Source organism: Erinaceus europaeus, chromosome 3 (genome assembly GCF_950295315.1).
Source record: "Erinaceus europaeus chromosome 3, mEriEur2.1, whole genome shotgun sequence".
In the NCBI taxonomy this organism is placed as follows: domain Eukaryota; kingdom Metazoa; phylum Chordata; class Mammalia; order Eulipotyphla; family Erinaceidae; genus Erinaceus; species Erinaceus europaeus.
The window spans coordinates 44,594,117-44,606,869 of record NC_080164.1 but is presented as its reverse complement, the minus strand read 5'-3'; the positions used below and the strand labels follow the sequence as shown (position 1 = coordinate 44,606,869).

Genomic DNA, 12,753 nt, shown 5'->3' with positions numbered 1-12,753 from the left:
CTGAGTTAGGGTGATGCTTGGGGTTGAACCTGGTATTTTGGAATCTCAGGCATGAAAATATCTTTGCAGAATCATTATGCTTCTCCCTGTACTGAACCATTAACAGATGAAACTCAGGGTACTAAAAGCTGTAGGTAACTTTTGCTTTGTTTTCACCATTTTTGTATTGGCACACTTTAGCTCTTTAGATGAGATGGGGAAATATTTTATAAAAACAACAAAGTAGTGCTTTACAACAGATCTCTGGAGCTTGTTTATCTTGTTTATGCATAGCTGAAATGTAATATCGATTGAACAGTAACTCCCCACTTATACCTTCCTTCTGACCCTTGCAACATTAAACCTTCTTTAACTGGCTTGTTCCACTTAGCATAAGGTCTTCAAGCTTTAGCCCACGTTGTCACATTTAGAAATCTCTCAATTTTGGGTGAATAATATCCTATGCAATGTAGAAATCATGTTTTCTCTCTTTATTCATTGACTGAAAGGATATCTAGATTTTCCCACATATTGGCTATTGTCAATGATGTTGCAATGGCATGGGAGTAAAAATATCTCTTTAAGATCCTAATGTCAATTATTTTGAATCAATACCCAGAAATAAAACTTCTGGATCAAGTTAATTCTATTTTTAGTTTTCTAAGAACACCATTTCCCGTAGTGACTGCTCCATTTATATTCCCAGCAATATTGATACAAGGGTCCCAGTTTTTCAATTTTCATCTTTTGTTTTTCTTTGATAAGGGTCATCCTAATAGGTTCCATAAAGTGACATCTCACTGTGACTTTGATTTAATATTGAGCATTTTTATATGCTTATTGCTCATTTGCATGTTTTCTTGGAAGAAATGTCCATTCATATGCTTTGCTCATTTTTAAATTGGTGTATATACTGCTGTTGTTACCATTATTGAGTAGGTTTTATATTTTGAATGTTGATACATTATCAAGGATATTATTTTTAAATGTTTTCTTTTATTCCATAAGTTACTTTTCCGTTCTGTTCATTATCTTCTTTGCAATGAAGTTATTTATTTGATGTTGTACCACATGTCTATTTCAGTTATGCAGTATGAGTAAGTCCTAGAGACTTTCTTTATAGCGTCTTGTTTACAGCTAGTAATACATTAATGTATACATAAAAATGTACCAAGAAGGTATATCTCATGTTATGTCTTCTTACCATAAACATATTATTAGCATATCTCTATAAGGTAGAGGTTAAAACCTTATAACTATTCAACAGTTCACATTTATAGAATAATAGAGGATCAATTGAAGCAAAGAATTGGTAAGATAAATGTTTCTGGTTTCTGCCAAGATGCATATATATATTATTAGTGAGTTAATATTGATTTAAACAATTATAAGATGACAGGGGTATAATTCCACACCTTTCCCACCACTAGAGTTCGATATCCCCATGAGTTTCCATTGGAAACTGCATTAGTTCTCCTAAAGATCACAGTTAGGGGTTGACTATCATTTCTATAACTCTCTTTCTATATTGATATACATTTGACCATTTTTTCTACGGTCCTGCCTTCTCTTCTTCTCTAAGTTACACCTACCACTTCTGAGTGTCCTTCCTTTCCCCGCCACCCACCCCTCTTCTTTCTCCGGGTCCTGATGGAATTAGAGTTCAGAGCCCTCTAGTTGTCTTAACCTAATATTTACCTCTCTGGGAGTATGGACCCAGGATCACTATGGAGTGCAGAAGGTGGAAAGTCAGGCTTCTATAATTGCTCCTTCACTGGGCATTGGCAGGTTGATCCACACTCCCAGTCTGTTTCTATCTTTCCCTAGTGGGGTCGAGCTCTGAAGAGGTGAGGTTCTAGGACATACTTGTGAGTTCATCTGCCAGGGAGTTGGGGGTAAAATTGCAGTAGTATCTGCAGTTTGGTGGCTGTGGATTAGTGAGTTTCTGGAGAGATCCTGGTTGTATTTTTAGGTGATTTTTCATTTTTTTTTTTTCTAATTTATCAGAAGCAAGTTCTGAAATGGCTCCTACTCCATAGACACAAATTCAGAAGTCCTTCAGCACGGCTTCTTACGTCTGTTGCATATATTTTTGAGTATGATTTCTCCCAAAATCACCCCAGAGAATCCATGGAGGAAAGCACAAATTCCAGGGGACAAATCAGGAGGTACAGTAGAAACACAGGAAAAACAGTAAATAAGACAATTTAGAAACATCCAGTAACATTAAATCTCATTGAACTGGCATATTAGTTGCTGTAGTGGCCAAGATAGAAGGTGATTGACAATGACAATAGGAGATTAAATACACGTGACTTAAGGTCTGTTTTTTTTTTTTTTTTTTTTTTACCTTTCTCCTATATCACATTGAGGTAATTCTTATGTGTCTCATTACAGAGTTAGGAGATTTCCAGATGTTTGGTCAGTTGTCCATGAGGTAACTGGAGAAAACAGATTGGGACTGACTCCCCTCTCTCATCCCAGGCTGGTGGAGCACCTCCAAGGAGACTGTCTCTCAGATCTGAGAGTTGTTCTGCAGCAGTTGCTACAGAAAATTCCGATGCTCAGTCATAATCCACACAATTTTGAAAACAAGCAAGACTGTGAGCAAAAGCATTAATTTTTTAAAAAATATATCTTATTAGTTATTTAATAGTGATTGACAAGATTGCGGGATAAGGGGGGTACAATTCCATATAATTCCCACCACCAGAGTTGGAAGCTTTCCTATTCTTTATCCCTTTGGGAGTATGAACCAAAGATCTTTATGAGGTGCTGAAGGTAGAAGGTCTAGCTTCTGTAATTGCTTCTCTGCAGGACATGGGCATTGACAAGTCAATCCATACCCCTAGCCTGTTTTTAGCTTTCCCTAGAGGGGTAGGGCTCTGGGGAGGTTGGGTTCTAGGACACATTGTGAGGTATATTTTAAACTCCATGTTTAAAAACACAAGATTATGGTAAATATGGCATTCAACATAATTACTTGGAGAGGAGGGGTTCAGAGGACAGGACAAAAGAGGATTATATATATATTGGTGTCTGCAATTGTGAATTAATAATTGTGTTAGTCGTGTGATAAGGTTAGTATTATTGTAACTTTGAGCATCTAAAATTCACAAGGCAATATAAGTCAGTTCTATATTTGCATTCCTGAGGTTTCACAGTCAGTGTAAGGAGCCTGTGTATAAAGCCATGTTGGATTAGAAGTAGGCCCTATGGCTCACAAGGACCCTGTTACTGCCATCCTACCCCCACCCCTTGATGCCTTGTGTTCTAATAAGTGAGGTGGACACATGGTCAGAGAAAGTCGAGGTGGAAGGTGATTAATACAAGTATGATGAACAGTAAACATGATCTAAACTCCCATTCTTGTCACTTCATGGTTATGGGGCTCATTATTTAAACCCTCTGAATGTGATAGAAGAAAAATAATGTATACTGATTGAGCTTGACAATCATGATCACACAGCATAAGTGCTTGGCACACTGCATATGTTAGAAAAAAATTAGCAAAAAGGACAATGAGGATGAGGGTTAGAATAATAAAAGAAGAGGGAGTCAGGCTGTAGCGCAGCGGGTTAAGCGCAGGTGGTGCAAAGCACAAGGACCGGCATAAGGATCCCGGTTCGAACCCCGGCTCCCCATCTGCAGGGGAGTCGCTTCACAAGTGGTGAAGCAGGTCTGCAGGTGTCTATCTTTCTCTCCCCTCTCTGTCTTCCCCTCCTCTCTCCATTTCTCTCTGTCCTATCCAACAACGACAACAACAATAATAACTACAACAATAAAACAACAAGGGCAACAAAAGGGAATAAATAAATATAAAAAATTTTTTAAAAATTAGAATAATAAAAGAAGAAACACTCCCCACCCCCACCTCCTAAAAATATCCTGGGGGCTTGGGGTTAGCATCTTTGATCCAAGATTGCTGATGAGTTCTGGATTCTATAATAAATAATTCCCCAACTTCTATCACTTGCCTTCAGTTTTGCTTCACTTCTTTGTTTGCTAGTAAACATTCTGAGAAAATAAACCAGCCTTATTTTGGCTGAGTAAAGGAGGAAAAAGGACTTGGCTTAAGAACAAAGGCAAAGTGGTCTGGGAGGTGGTGCCTTGGATAAAGCACTGAACTCTCAAACATGAGGTTCTATGTTCAATTCCTGGCAGCACATGTACCAGAGTGATGTCTGGTTCTATCTCTCTCTCCTCTTATCTTTCTCATTAATTAATAAATAAAATATTTAAAAAATAAAGAAAATGAGAACAAGGAGGAAAGGAGCCAGTTGGTGGCACACCTGGTTAAGCTCACACATTACAGTGTGCAAGGACCTGGGTTCAAGGTCTTGGTCCCCACCTGCAGGGGGAAGGCTTCATGAATGGTGAAGTAGAGCTGCAGATATCTCTCGGCCTCTCTCCATCTCTATCTTCTCCTCTCCTCTCAATTTCTCTCTGTCTCTATCCAATAATGAATAAAGTAAAAAAAAGAGGAAGTGATTGCATGCCTGGTTCCTGATGACAGCCCCAAGACCACCAAACCTAGAGTTGCAGGATAAACCAGGAGGGAACTCAGGAACTCAGGCATAACAAGGGGACAGCAAATGAATCTGTCCCATACTTGTTGAGCCAGACAATGCTCAGTGCTCTTCAAAGGTCAGAATTCGATTGTGGGGTGGGGTGGCCGGGGGGGGGGTGCTGGGAGTGTGCTGCATCCTGTTCCCAAATGCCCATCGTCTATTCTAGGCCAGGACTTGAGGCATCTTGGGTCTGACACTCAGTTATCAGTTCCATTCTCCATCACTTTGTTCAAAGGGGACATGATTGATCTAAGGAGTTATGATCTAGTGTTGCCAGGAGTCTGCCTGCCTAGCCTAAATGCTCTAAAGTCCCTCAGCCTCTCCTCCCCCCCAACCCAGCCCCATCAGAGAAGGCCTCCGCTCTAGCTGTGAGTAAGAAGAGAGAGGTACTGGGATGTGTACCTTCAACTTCCCCGGCTTTGGGATCCAGCAGCCGCCGGGCCTTCAGGAGGTCATGTAGGCCTCTGCCAATCAACCAGCCTTTCTCCTCAGTTCATGCTGGGGTTTCTGGGAGTTTCCCGCATAGTCTCCCATTTGCCTGTAATGTGGCCTCTTCTTCTCCATTCCACTGCCCCTCCAGCTCCCTTCCGGCAAGCCCGTGGGAGGGTGCCAGAGTTCCTTCTCCCAGCATGCAAAAGCTGAGATGGCCCAGGACCCTGGGTGTTGACTGGCAGCTGGTACTGCACAGACAGACAGTCCAGGCTTGGGCCAGTCACCAGAGTGGACAGGTGCTGCAAAGGTGACTACAAATAGATACCCTTTCTGACCCTGTGTTGGCATCGGCATGGAGACATCTGAGTCTTCGGTATATTCGAGGCTGCATCTTTTGTCTTTTTGCTTTCCTGAAATGGGGACTGACAAACAATTCCAGAGCTGGAGCCACATGTCCCCAAATGCGTGTGGCTCAGCATTGGTCATGTTTTTCCAATTATCCCTTGTTCTGAATGCCACAGTTAATACACACGTGCACACTCACACACATAGCCAGGGCAATTTTTAGCCAGACATTCAGACTCCTCTTTTCCCAGAACCCCATGGCCCTTCAAGGCCATGCCCCACCCAGCCCCTCCATCACTGCTCCGAGCTCCCCTCCCCCCCAACACACACTCAGCCCCCTCTCCTCTGGACTCACCCCTGCTCTGGAAAGGCCACTGTCTCAAGACAGAATGTCCTTCTTTTTGTGTTGCCTGGAATTCCCTCCCACCCTCCCACCCGCCTGAGATTTCTAAATCCTGCCCATCCTCAAGACCAGGGCTAGAGGATCCCCTATAAGCACTTCCCAAGGCACAGCACCCATTTTCACCTCCCCAAAATCTGAGTGAGGAGGAAACACAGGAGTGCCTCCTACCCTCTTTCTGGCATATCGGAATTTTATATATCTACTACATACAATTAATTAATGAGCAAGAAAGAGAGAATAGAGCACCACTCAGCTCTGGTAGGTGCAGTGATGTTGCTTCAACTTGGGAACTCACACATACAAGTCCTGTGTTCTACCATTGAGCTAATTCCCAGCAGCCTTCCTAGAGAGAGTTTTAAAAAGATGATATTTAGGGCTGATAAGAAAATAAAATAGGTTAAGTTGGAAGTATAAGTGAAGAGAAATGTTTGAACACACTTTGTTCCTTTTACCTACAGGTGACCACCAGTCACATCTTTTGGAAAGTCTGAAATTCCCTACACACACACACTCACATACACACATGTACCACATCTTTTTAAGGAAAAAGAACTGAAGTCATATTTACATATGGCTTTATAACTCCTGTCTAAAATATCCACGGATGCACTGTGAACAGCTTTCCTCAAAGGGCTCCCTTGTAATGCCAGAGGATCCCATGAATAACCACATGAGACCATTTATCCTTTTTAGAAGAAATGTATTATTATGGAAAGCTTTAAATCTACAAATAATAATAATGATAATAGAGAAAATGGTAGACTGGCCTCCAAATCCTCTCCATCTATTCTCTAATTGCTAACATTCTCTCTAAGCATCATCCTCTGACTGTTTTAGGGAAGAGAAAGAGTGAGGGAGGGGTAGAGACAGAGAAACAGAGACAGAGAAAGAGAGAGGTACTTCCCACTCGACAGCTGTGGCTGCAATTGTCTCTGTGAGACTTTCTTCTGTATGCAGGACCACTGGTAAATGAATCTGTGTTTTATTCCTGACAGCAGCTTTGATGATTTGAAAAATAGTCACACATCTACGTGCAAGTTGTATTATTTACTCAGCCTTCGGTCGATGCTTGTAGGGCATATGGACGTACAGCTCCCTTGCAAGAGTTTCAGCCCACAAGCCAGGCTCAGGCGGTCTCATCCACTCACGCAGGCATTCAATCAAACTCACTCATGTTCGCCTCCAGTTGGTTCACACATGTGAGCTGTCTCCCAGCTCTGCCATTAGGGCCCCTTGGCTTCTGTCCTGCACACAGAGCTGCAGCTATCATACCAAATCCCCATCATCAAGTTGTCTGACAGAAGAGGTTGTGAGGCCCTTCTTGGTCTTCCCTACCCATCTTTTCATTCATGTGTGGAGACCTGGAGGAAGGGTCCCTTAAGGGATGGGGCAGAAATGGAGTTGGGGGGGTCGGGCGGTGGCGCAGTGGGTTAAGTGCATGTGGCACAAAGCGCAAGGACCGGCATAAGGACCCCGGTTCAAGCCCCCGGCTCCCCACCTGCAGGGGAGTTGCTTCACAGGTGGTGAAGCAGGTCTGCAGGTGTCTGTCTTTCTCTCCCCCTCTCTGTCTTCTCCTCCTCTCTCCATTTCTCTCTGTCCTATCCAACAACAAACAACATCAACAATGGCAATAATAATAACCACAACGAGGCTACAACAACAAGGGCAACAAAAGGGGGAAAAATTGCCTCCAGTAGCGGTGGATTCATAGTACAGGCACCGAGCCCAGCAATAATCCTGGAGGGAAAAAAAAATTAAAAAAAAAGAAAAAAAAGAAATGGAGCTGGGATGACATCTGGAGTCTACCCTGTCTCAGCCTGTTCTCACCACCATGTCACATTGCCTTGTGGGCAGAGTTTGATGGAGTGGGCAGGCTATGGCTAAGTATGACATGGAGAATGGCATTTATTTTTATCTTTATTTTGCTTTCAGTGTTATTGTTGGGGTTTGGTGAGAATATCACTCCCAATAGCCCCTTCCCCCCACCTCCATTTCTTCTCTTTTATTTTATAGAGCATAAAAAATTGAGGGAGGGCAGATAGGGAAAGAGAGAGAAAGAGAGACATCTGTAGACCTACTTCCCTACTCATGAAGCTTCCTCCTGCAAGTAGGGGTTAGGGACTTGAACCCAGATCTTTAAGCATGGTATCTTCTACTGAGTGTACCACCACCTGGCCCCAGGGAATTGCATCTTTAACATCTTTGAGGAACTGTATCTCTGTTGGTTCTTTGCTGGGGTCCCAGGTAGGTTTGGGAGCCTGAAGTTTTGTTTTATTTTTTATTTTTTATTTTTTTTTACTGATTTAATAATGATCGACAAGACCATAGGATAAGAGTAGTATAATTTCACACAATTCCCATCACTAGTTTTCCCTCCATTGGAAGTTTTCTTATTTTTCACCCTTCTGGGAGTATGGGCCCAGGATCATTATGGGTATAGAAGGTAGAAGGTCTATCTTCTGTAATTATTTCTCTGCTGGACATGGGCATTGACAGATCTATCCACACTCCCAGCCTGTTTCTGTCTTTCCCTGGTGGGGGAGGGCTCTAGAAAGGTGGAGTTTCAGGACACATTGGTGAGGTCATCTGCCCAGAGAATTCACATTGATGTTATGGTAGCATCTGCAACTTGGTGACTGAAAAGCATTACGATATAAAGCAGAACAAATAGTTTAATAATCAGGAACCTAAAGTTAAGAATAGAGCAGATGAGATTTGGGTCTCCATTTTAGAAAAAGCTAGAAATTCTACTTTATGTATATTCCAAGGGGCCCATGACTTTACTAGTTTTTGCCTGAGCCCAACAGCTAACATGCAGGTGGGCTAAAGGCATTGTCTGGGGAGATGGTGTCAAAGTTGAAAATAGGGCCAGAAAGCTGGATCAGGAAAGAGAATATCTCCCAAATATGAGGAAAGAATATACATACCATTAACTTTAAATCCCATATTCAGGGGTTGATCTGGGGCCTATTCAACACAGGAGTCTGTGCAACCTCTGCATCGCTATAGGTCTGAGAAAGGAAGCTTGCATTCTGTGTTCATAGCAAGGAATGTTCTAGGCTTTACTTGTTGCAAAAACCATCCTCCTTGAGTGGCAGAGTATATGTTAACCCAGCCTTTCTTTGGAGAGTAGGGCAGTCCCTACCATTGTTGTTCCAAATTGAGGGAAAGGTCCTGTAGAGACCTACAAGAGGGTTTATGATGTTCCTGATGGAGAGACCAGTGGTGGTGGAGAGAGTGATCTCTTAGAGGTCTAGACCCATCATGTCTATGTAGGAATCCCATGATTTCCTGACTAGGGCCCTGGATGAAAGGGAGGCCTGGTAGAGACCAAAAGAGCCATCATTAAAGTATGCTGGTCTCTTGTCCTTATTCAGCTTTTGCAGTCCCTACTTTGTCTGACAAGTTTAGCCTTAGAGTGATTGATGGAAGTGAAATAGAAAGTAGGTGAGGAGAGCATCTAGGTCTAAGTAGAAACTATTTGATTAAATACTTTGTGGTGTTCTTTGTAGGTCTTTCTATTTTCTTGCTACATATATTGAGTCACTGAAAACTATTGTGCACTTTTACTTTAAGATATATATTTTCCCCTAGTTGATGGATACATGTGCACATGTCCTCTGTCTCATGGGCCCTGGTCTATATCTAGGTTCTATGGATTTGTTAGGAAGCTAGGAAGCACACCACCTGAAATGGAATTAAGGAATCCTGTGATCTAGGAAAGCTCTCACCAAAGTACTGGAGCTAAAGGGTTGACATCCCATGTCTGGCATCTCTAGACACAATCTGAAGTGAAACATGTTGAGGTGGCACTGGCTGCACTGCTTTGGTTGAGATCAGCAGATGCAGTATCAAATGATGTGGATCTAGAGAAGCATGAAGGAAAAAGAGCAAAGCCCCAGAGGTTCCAGGATTGGGAGAAATACGGGTTTTATAGAGAATGGGTCTTAGAATTTTAAAAGGCAATAGATAATTACTGTTATAACCAAGTTATTTGGAAATTTGGTTTACTTGAACATCTCATTATTCGGATTTGCTGTGTCATACAAGACCTCACCATGATTTATGTTATTTAATGCTATTTGCAAATAGCTACATCTCATATACTGACAAGACCAGTTGCTTCTGGTCTCTCTGGTCTAAGATTAAAGGTGATTTAGTATTTCAAAGAAAAAATTATTATTGGAAATACATTAACAATTTAAGTCTACTGTTAAAATTCAGTCAGGTTACCAATTTGAAACCTTAAGTGTTTAGATTGAAGGAGTATATACTCAGAACTGGGGTCTGTGCATCAAAAAATTAAAGGCATTCAACATATTTCCCTCTCATATTGACTAAATAGTGATTTATAATACTATATATTGGCTTGCATCTGCTCTCCGCCTGCTGCCTGCATCCTGTCGCCTTAATGGTGAAGCAAATCCAGAGCAAGTCTGCTTTTCAGGAAGCCTTGGATTCTGCAGGAGATAAATTAGTAGTAGTAGACTTCTCAGCCACGTGGTGTGGGTCTTGCAAAATGATCAAGCCTTTCTTTCATTCCCTTTGTGAAAAGTATTCGGATGTGGTGTTCCTTGAAGTAGATGTGGATGACTGTCAGGATGTTGCCTCAGTTTGTGATGTCAAATGTATGCCAACCTTCCAGTTCTTTAAAAAGGGACAAAAGGTGGGTGAATTTTCTGGCGCTAATAAGGAAAAACTTGAAGCTACCATTAATGAATTCATCTAATCATGATCTCATAACATAATCTCATTGGCTTTAATTTTTTTATTTACAAAAAATAAAGACCAGATATGAAGATTTAAAAAAAGACTATATATTAATAGGAGTGTATATAATAAACACCATCCCCACTACCAAAGGTTTGTGTCCCTACCCCCCCCCCCCCCCTTATAGTGAAGCTGAAAATCTACCCTTCCCTTTTCCCTTGAGTTTTTTACTTTGGTGCAGTACTCCAAACTCAGTCAAATTCTGCTTTGAGTTTCCTTTTCTGTTCTTCTTTCTCAACTTATATTTATGAGTGGGATCATCCCGTACTCATCTTTTTCTTTCTGACTTATCTCACTTAACATAATTTCCTCTAGCTCCATCCAAGATGGGTCAAAGAAGGTGGGTTCATTGTTCTTACAGTTGAGTAGTATTTCATTGTGTATATATACCACAACTTTCTCAGCCACTCAACTATTGCTGAGCATCTGGGTTGTTTCCAAGTTTTGACTATTATGAATTGTGCTGCTATGAACATAGGTGTGCATAGGTCTTTGTGGATGGGTGTGCTTGACTCCTTAGGATATATTCCCTAAGAGAAGAATTATTGGGTCATAAGGAAGGTCTATTTCTAGCCTTGTGAGAGTTCTCCAGACTGCTTTCCACAGGGGTTGGACCAATTTACATTCCCACCAACAATGCAAGAGGGATGTTTTTTCCCCACAATCTCTCCAGCATTTGTTGTTGCTGTCGTTTCTGATGTATGACATTCTCATAGGGGTGAGGTGGTATCTCATTGTTGTCTTGTTTTTCTTTTTTTTTTATGATAGGACAGAGAGAAATTAGAAGGAGAAGGAGAGACAGAAAGAGCCTGCAGCACTATACCACTACTTGTGACGTTTCCCCTCTGCAAGTAGGGGTTGGGGACTTGAATCCAGGTGTTCCTGCCTCACAATGTGTGCACTCAACCAGGTGTGCCACTGCCCTGCCTCTTGGGGCCTGAATTTTACTGCTTGATACCCTTTTTTTCCATCTTCCTGCCAGGGGAAACTTGATCATACAGATCAAGTCTAACACAGAGTAGTGGTTTGCTAATATCTGGATGAGATCCCTGCCTCTCCCACAGTAGGGCTGCTCTGGGTTGGTGGGCTAGGACTGGAAGCTCTGTCTGGACTCCCAAAGGTGTCCTACTCACAAGTGTTTCAGACCTCAGCAGGCCAGTCCTGTGTGGCAGATTAGCACCACATCCTCAGAGTGTCCATCTGCCCAATTGTGGAGGAGCTGTAAAGGATGGGGCGATGTGAGAGCACAGGAAGTGAGAGGATGCAGGAGGCTGGTGGTTATGGGTTTTGGGTGGCTGAGTCCAGGAAGGGAGAAAGAGAAAAATACCAGCCACTGTGGAACTGGCAGGAGGTTGGATGTGGGTGATGTCTGTCTGTTTCCAGCCAGATCGGCAGCTGGATCTAGCAAGGGGCAGAGAAGAAGGGGACAAGGACAAGTCCAATTGTACTCCTGACAGTCTCTGGACTGGAGAGAAATCTGGTGAGCCTCCTTCCCCTTCCCACCCCCATGTAGTAAATTGTGTTGTGAGAGGTCAGAATCTCATCCTTGTTCTTAGTACTGGGTTGTTGAAAAGTCGTGATTTTTTTTTGTTTTTCTGTAAAAATGAGTCATGACTTTCCCAAAAACTGAATATATTGAAAGGGTTTGGTATTTCCCAGTTTGGCTATAATCTACATGAAAGCTGAAGTTTCACAGGACTGAAACGTCACACACCTGGTAGAACACACAGGCTACAATGCACAAGGACTTGAGTTCAAACCCCTGGTCCCCACCTTCAGGAGGAAGCTTCACAAGTGATGAAACAATGATGTAGGCATCTTTTTCTCTTTCCCCTCTATCTTCCCTTTATCTATTTATCTTTCTATATCAAATATGATATTATATGATAGGATATGAAATAATATAATATGATATAATCTGAGGTGGCCTGATGTCTGTGAGTTACTAGCTGTGCTTATTAAGCATTGCAGTTCTGCCAAATCATGCAGCAGAAAGTCAAGAGTTCCTTACTTTGGTTTTGCTTTTAGTATTTGCTACTAGACTTTATAGATCTGAATGTGAATATCAAATTGTTTATTTTTTTCTTCATCACTTGGGCTTCACTGCTCCAGTCCATCACCTTTTTGTCAGAGAGATAGAGATAGAGGAGATAGAGATAGAGAAAAGGTATGACAGCCCTGGGAGCTGGGCTCAGACATGGTGAACTATCCAGATGAGCTATCTTAGTGACCCAGAAATGTTCTTCCACCAAC

The 12,753-nt window shown here is 42.1% G+C and overlaps 1 protein-coding gene across 1 annotated transcript; it reads left to right on the top strand.

The window, feature by feature from the left end:
* Positions 1–10,102: 10,102 nt before the first annotated feature.
* Positions 10,103–10,526, top strand: LOC103114053 (thioredoxin). Its single transcript, XM_007523674.2, has one exon. It carries the CDS (start codon positions 10,142–10,144, stop codon positions 10,457–10,459), a length of 318 nt encoding a protein of 105 aa, XP_007523736.1. The 5' UTR covers positions 10,103–10,141; the 3' UTR covers positions 10,460–10,526.
* Positions 10,527–12,753: the final 2,227 nt, after the last annotated feature.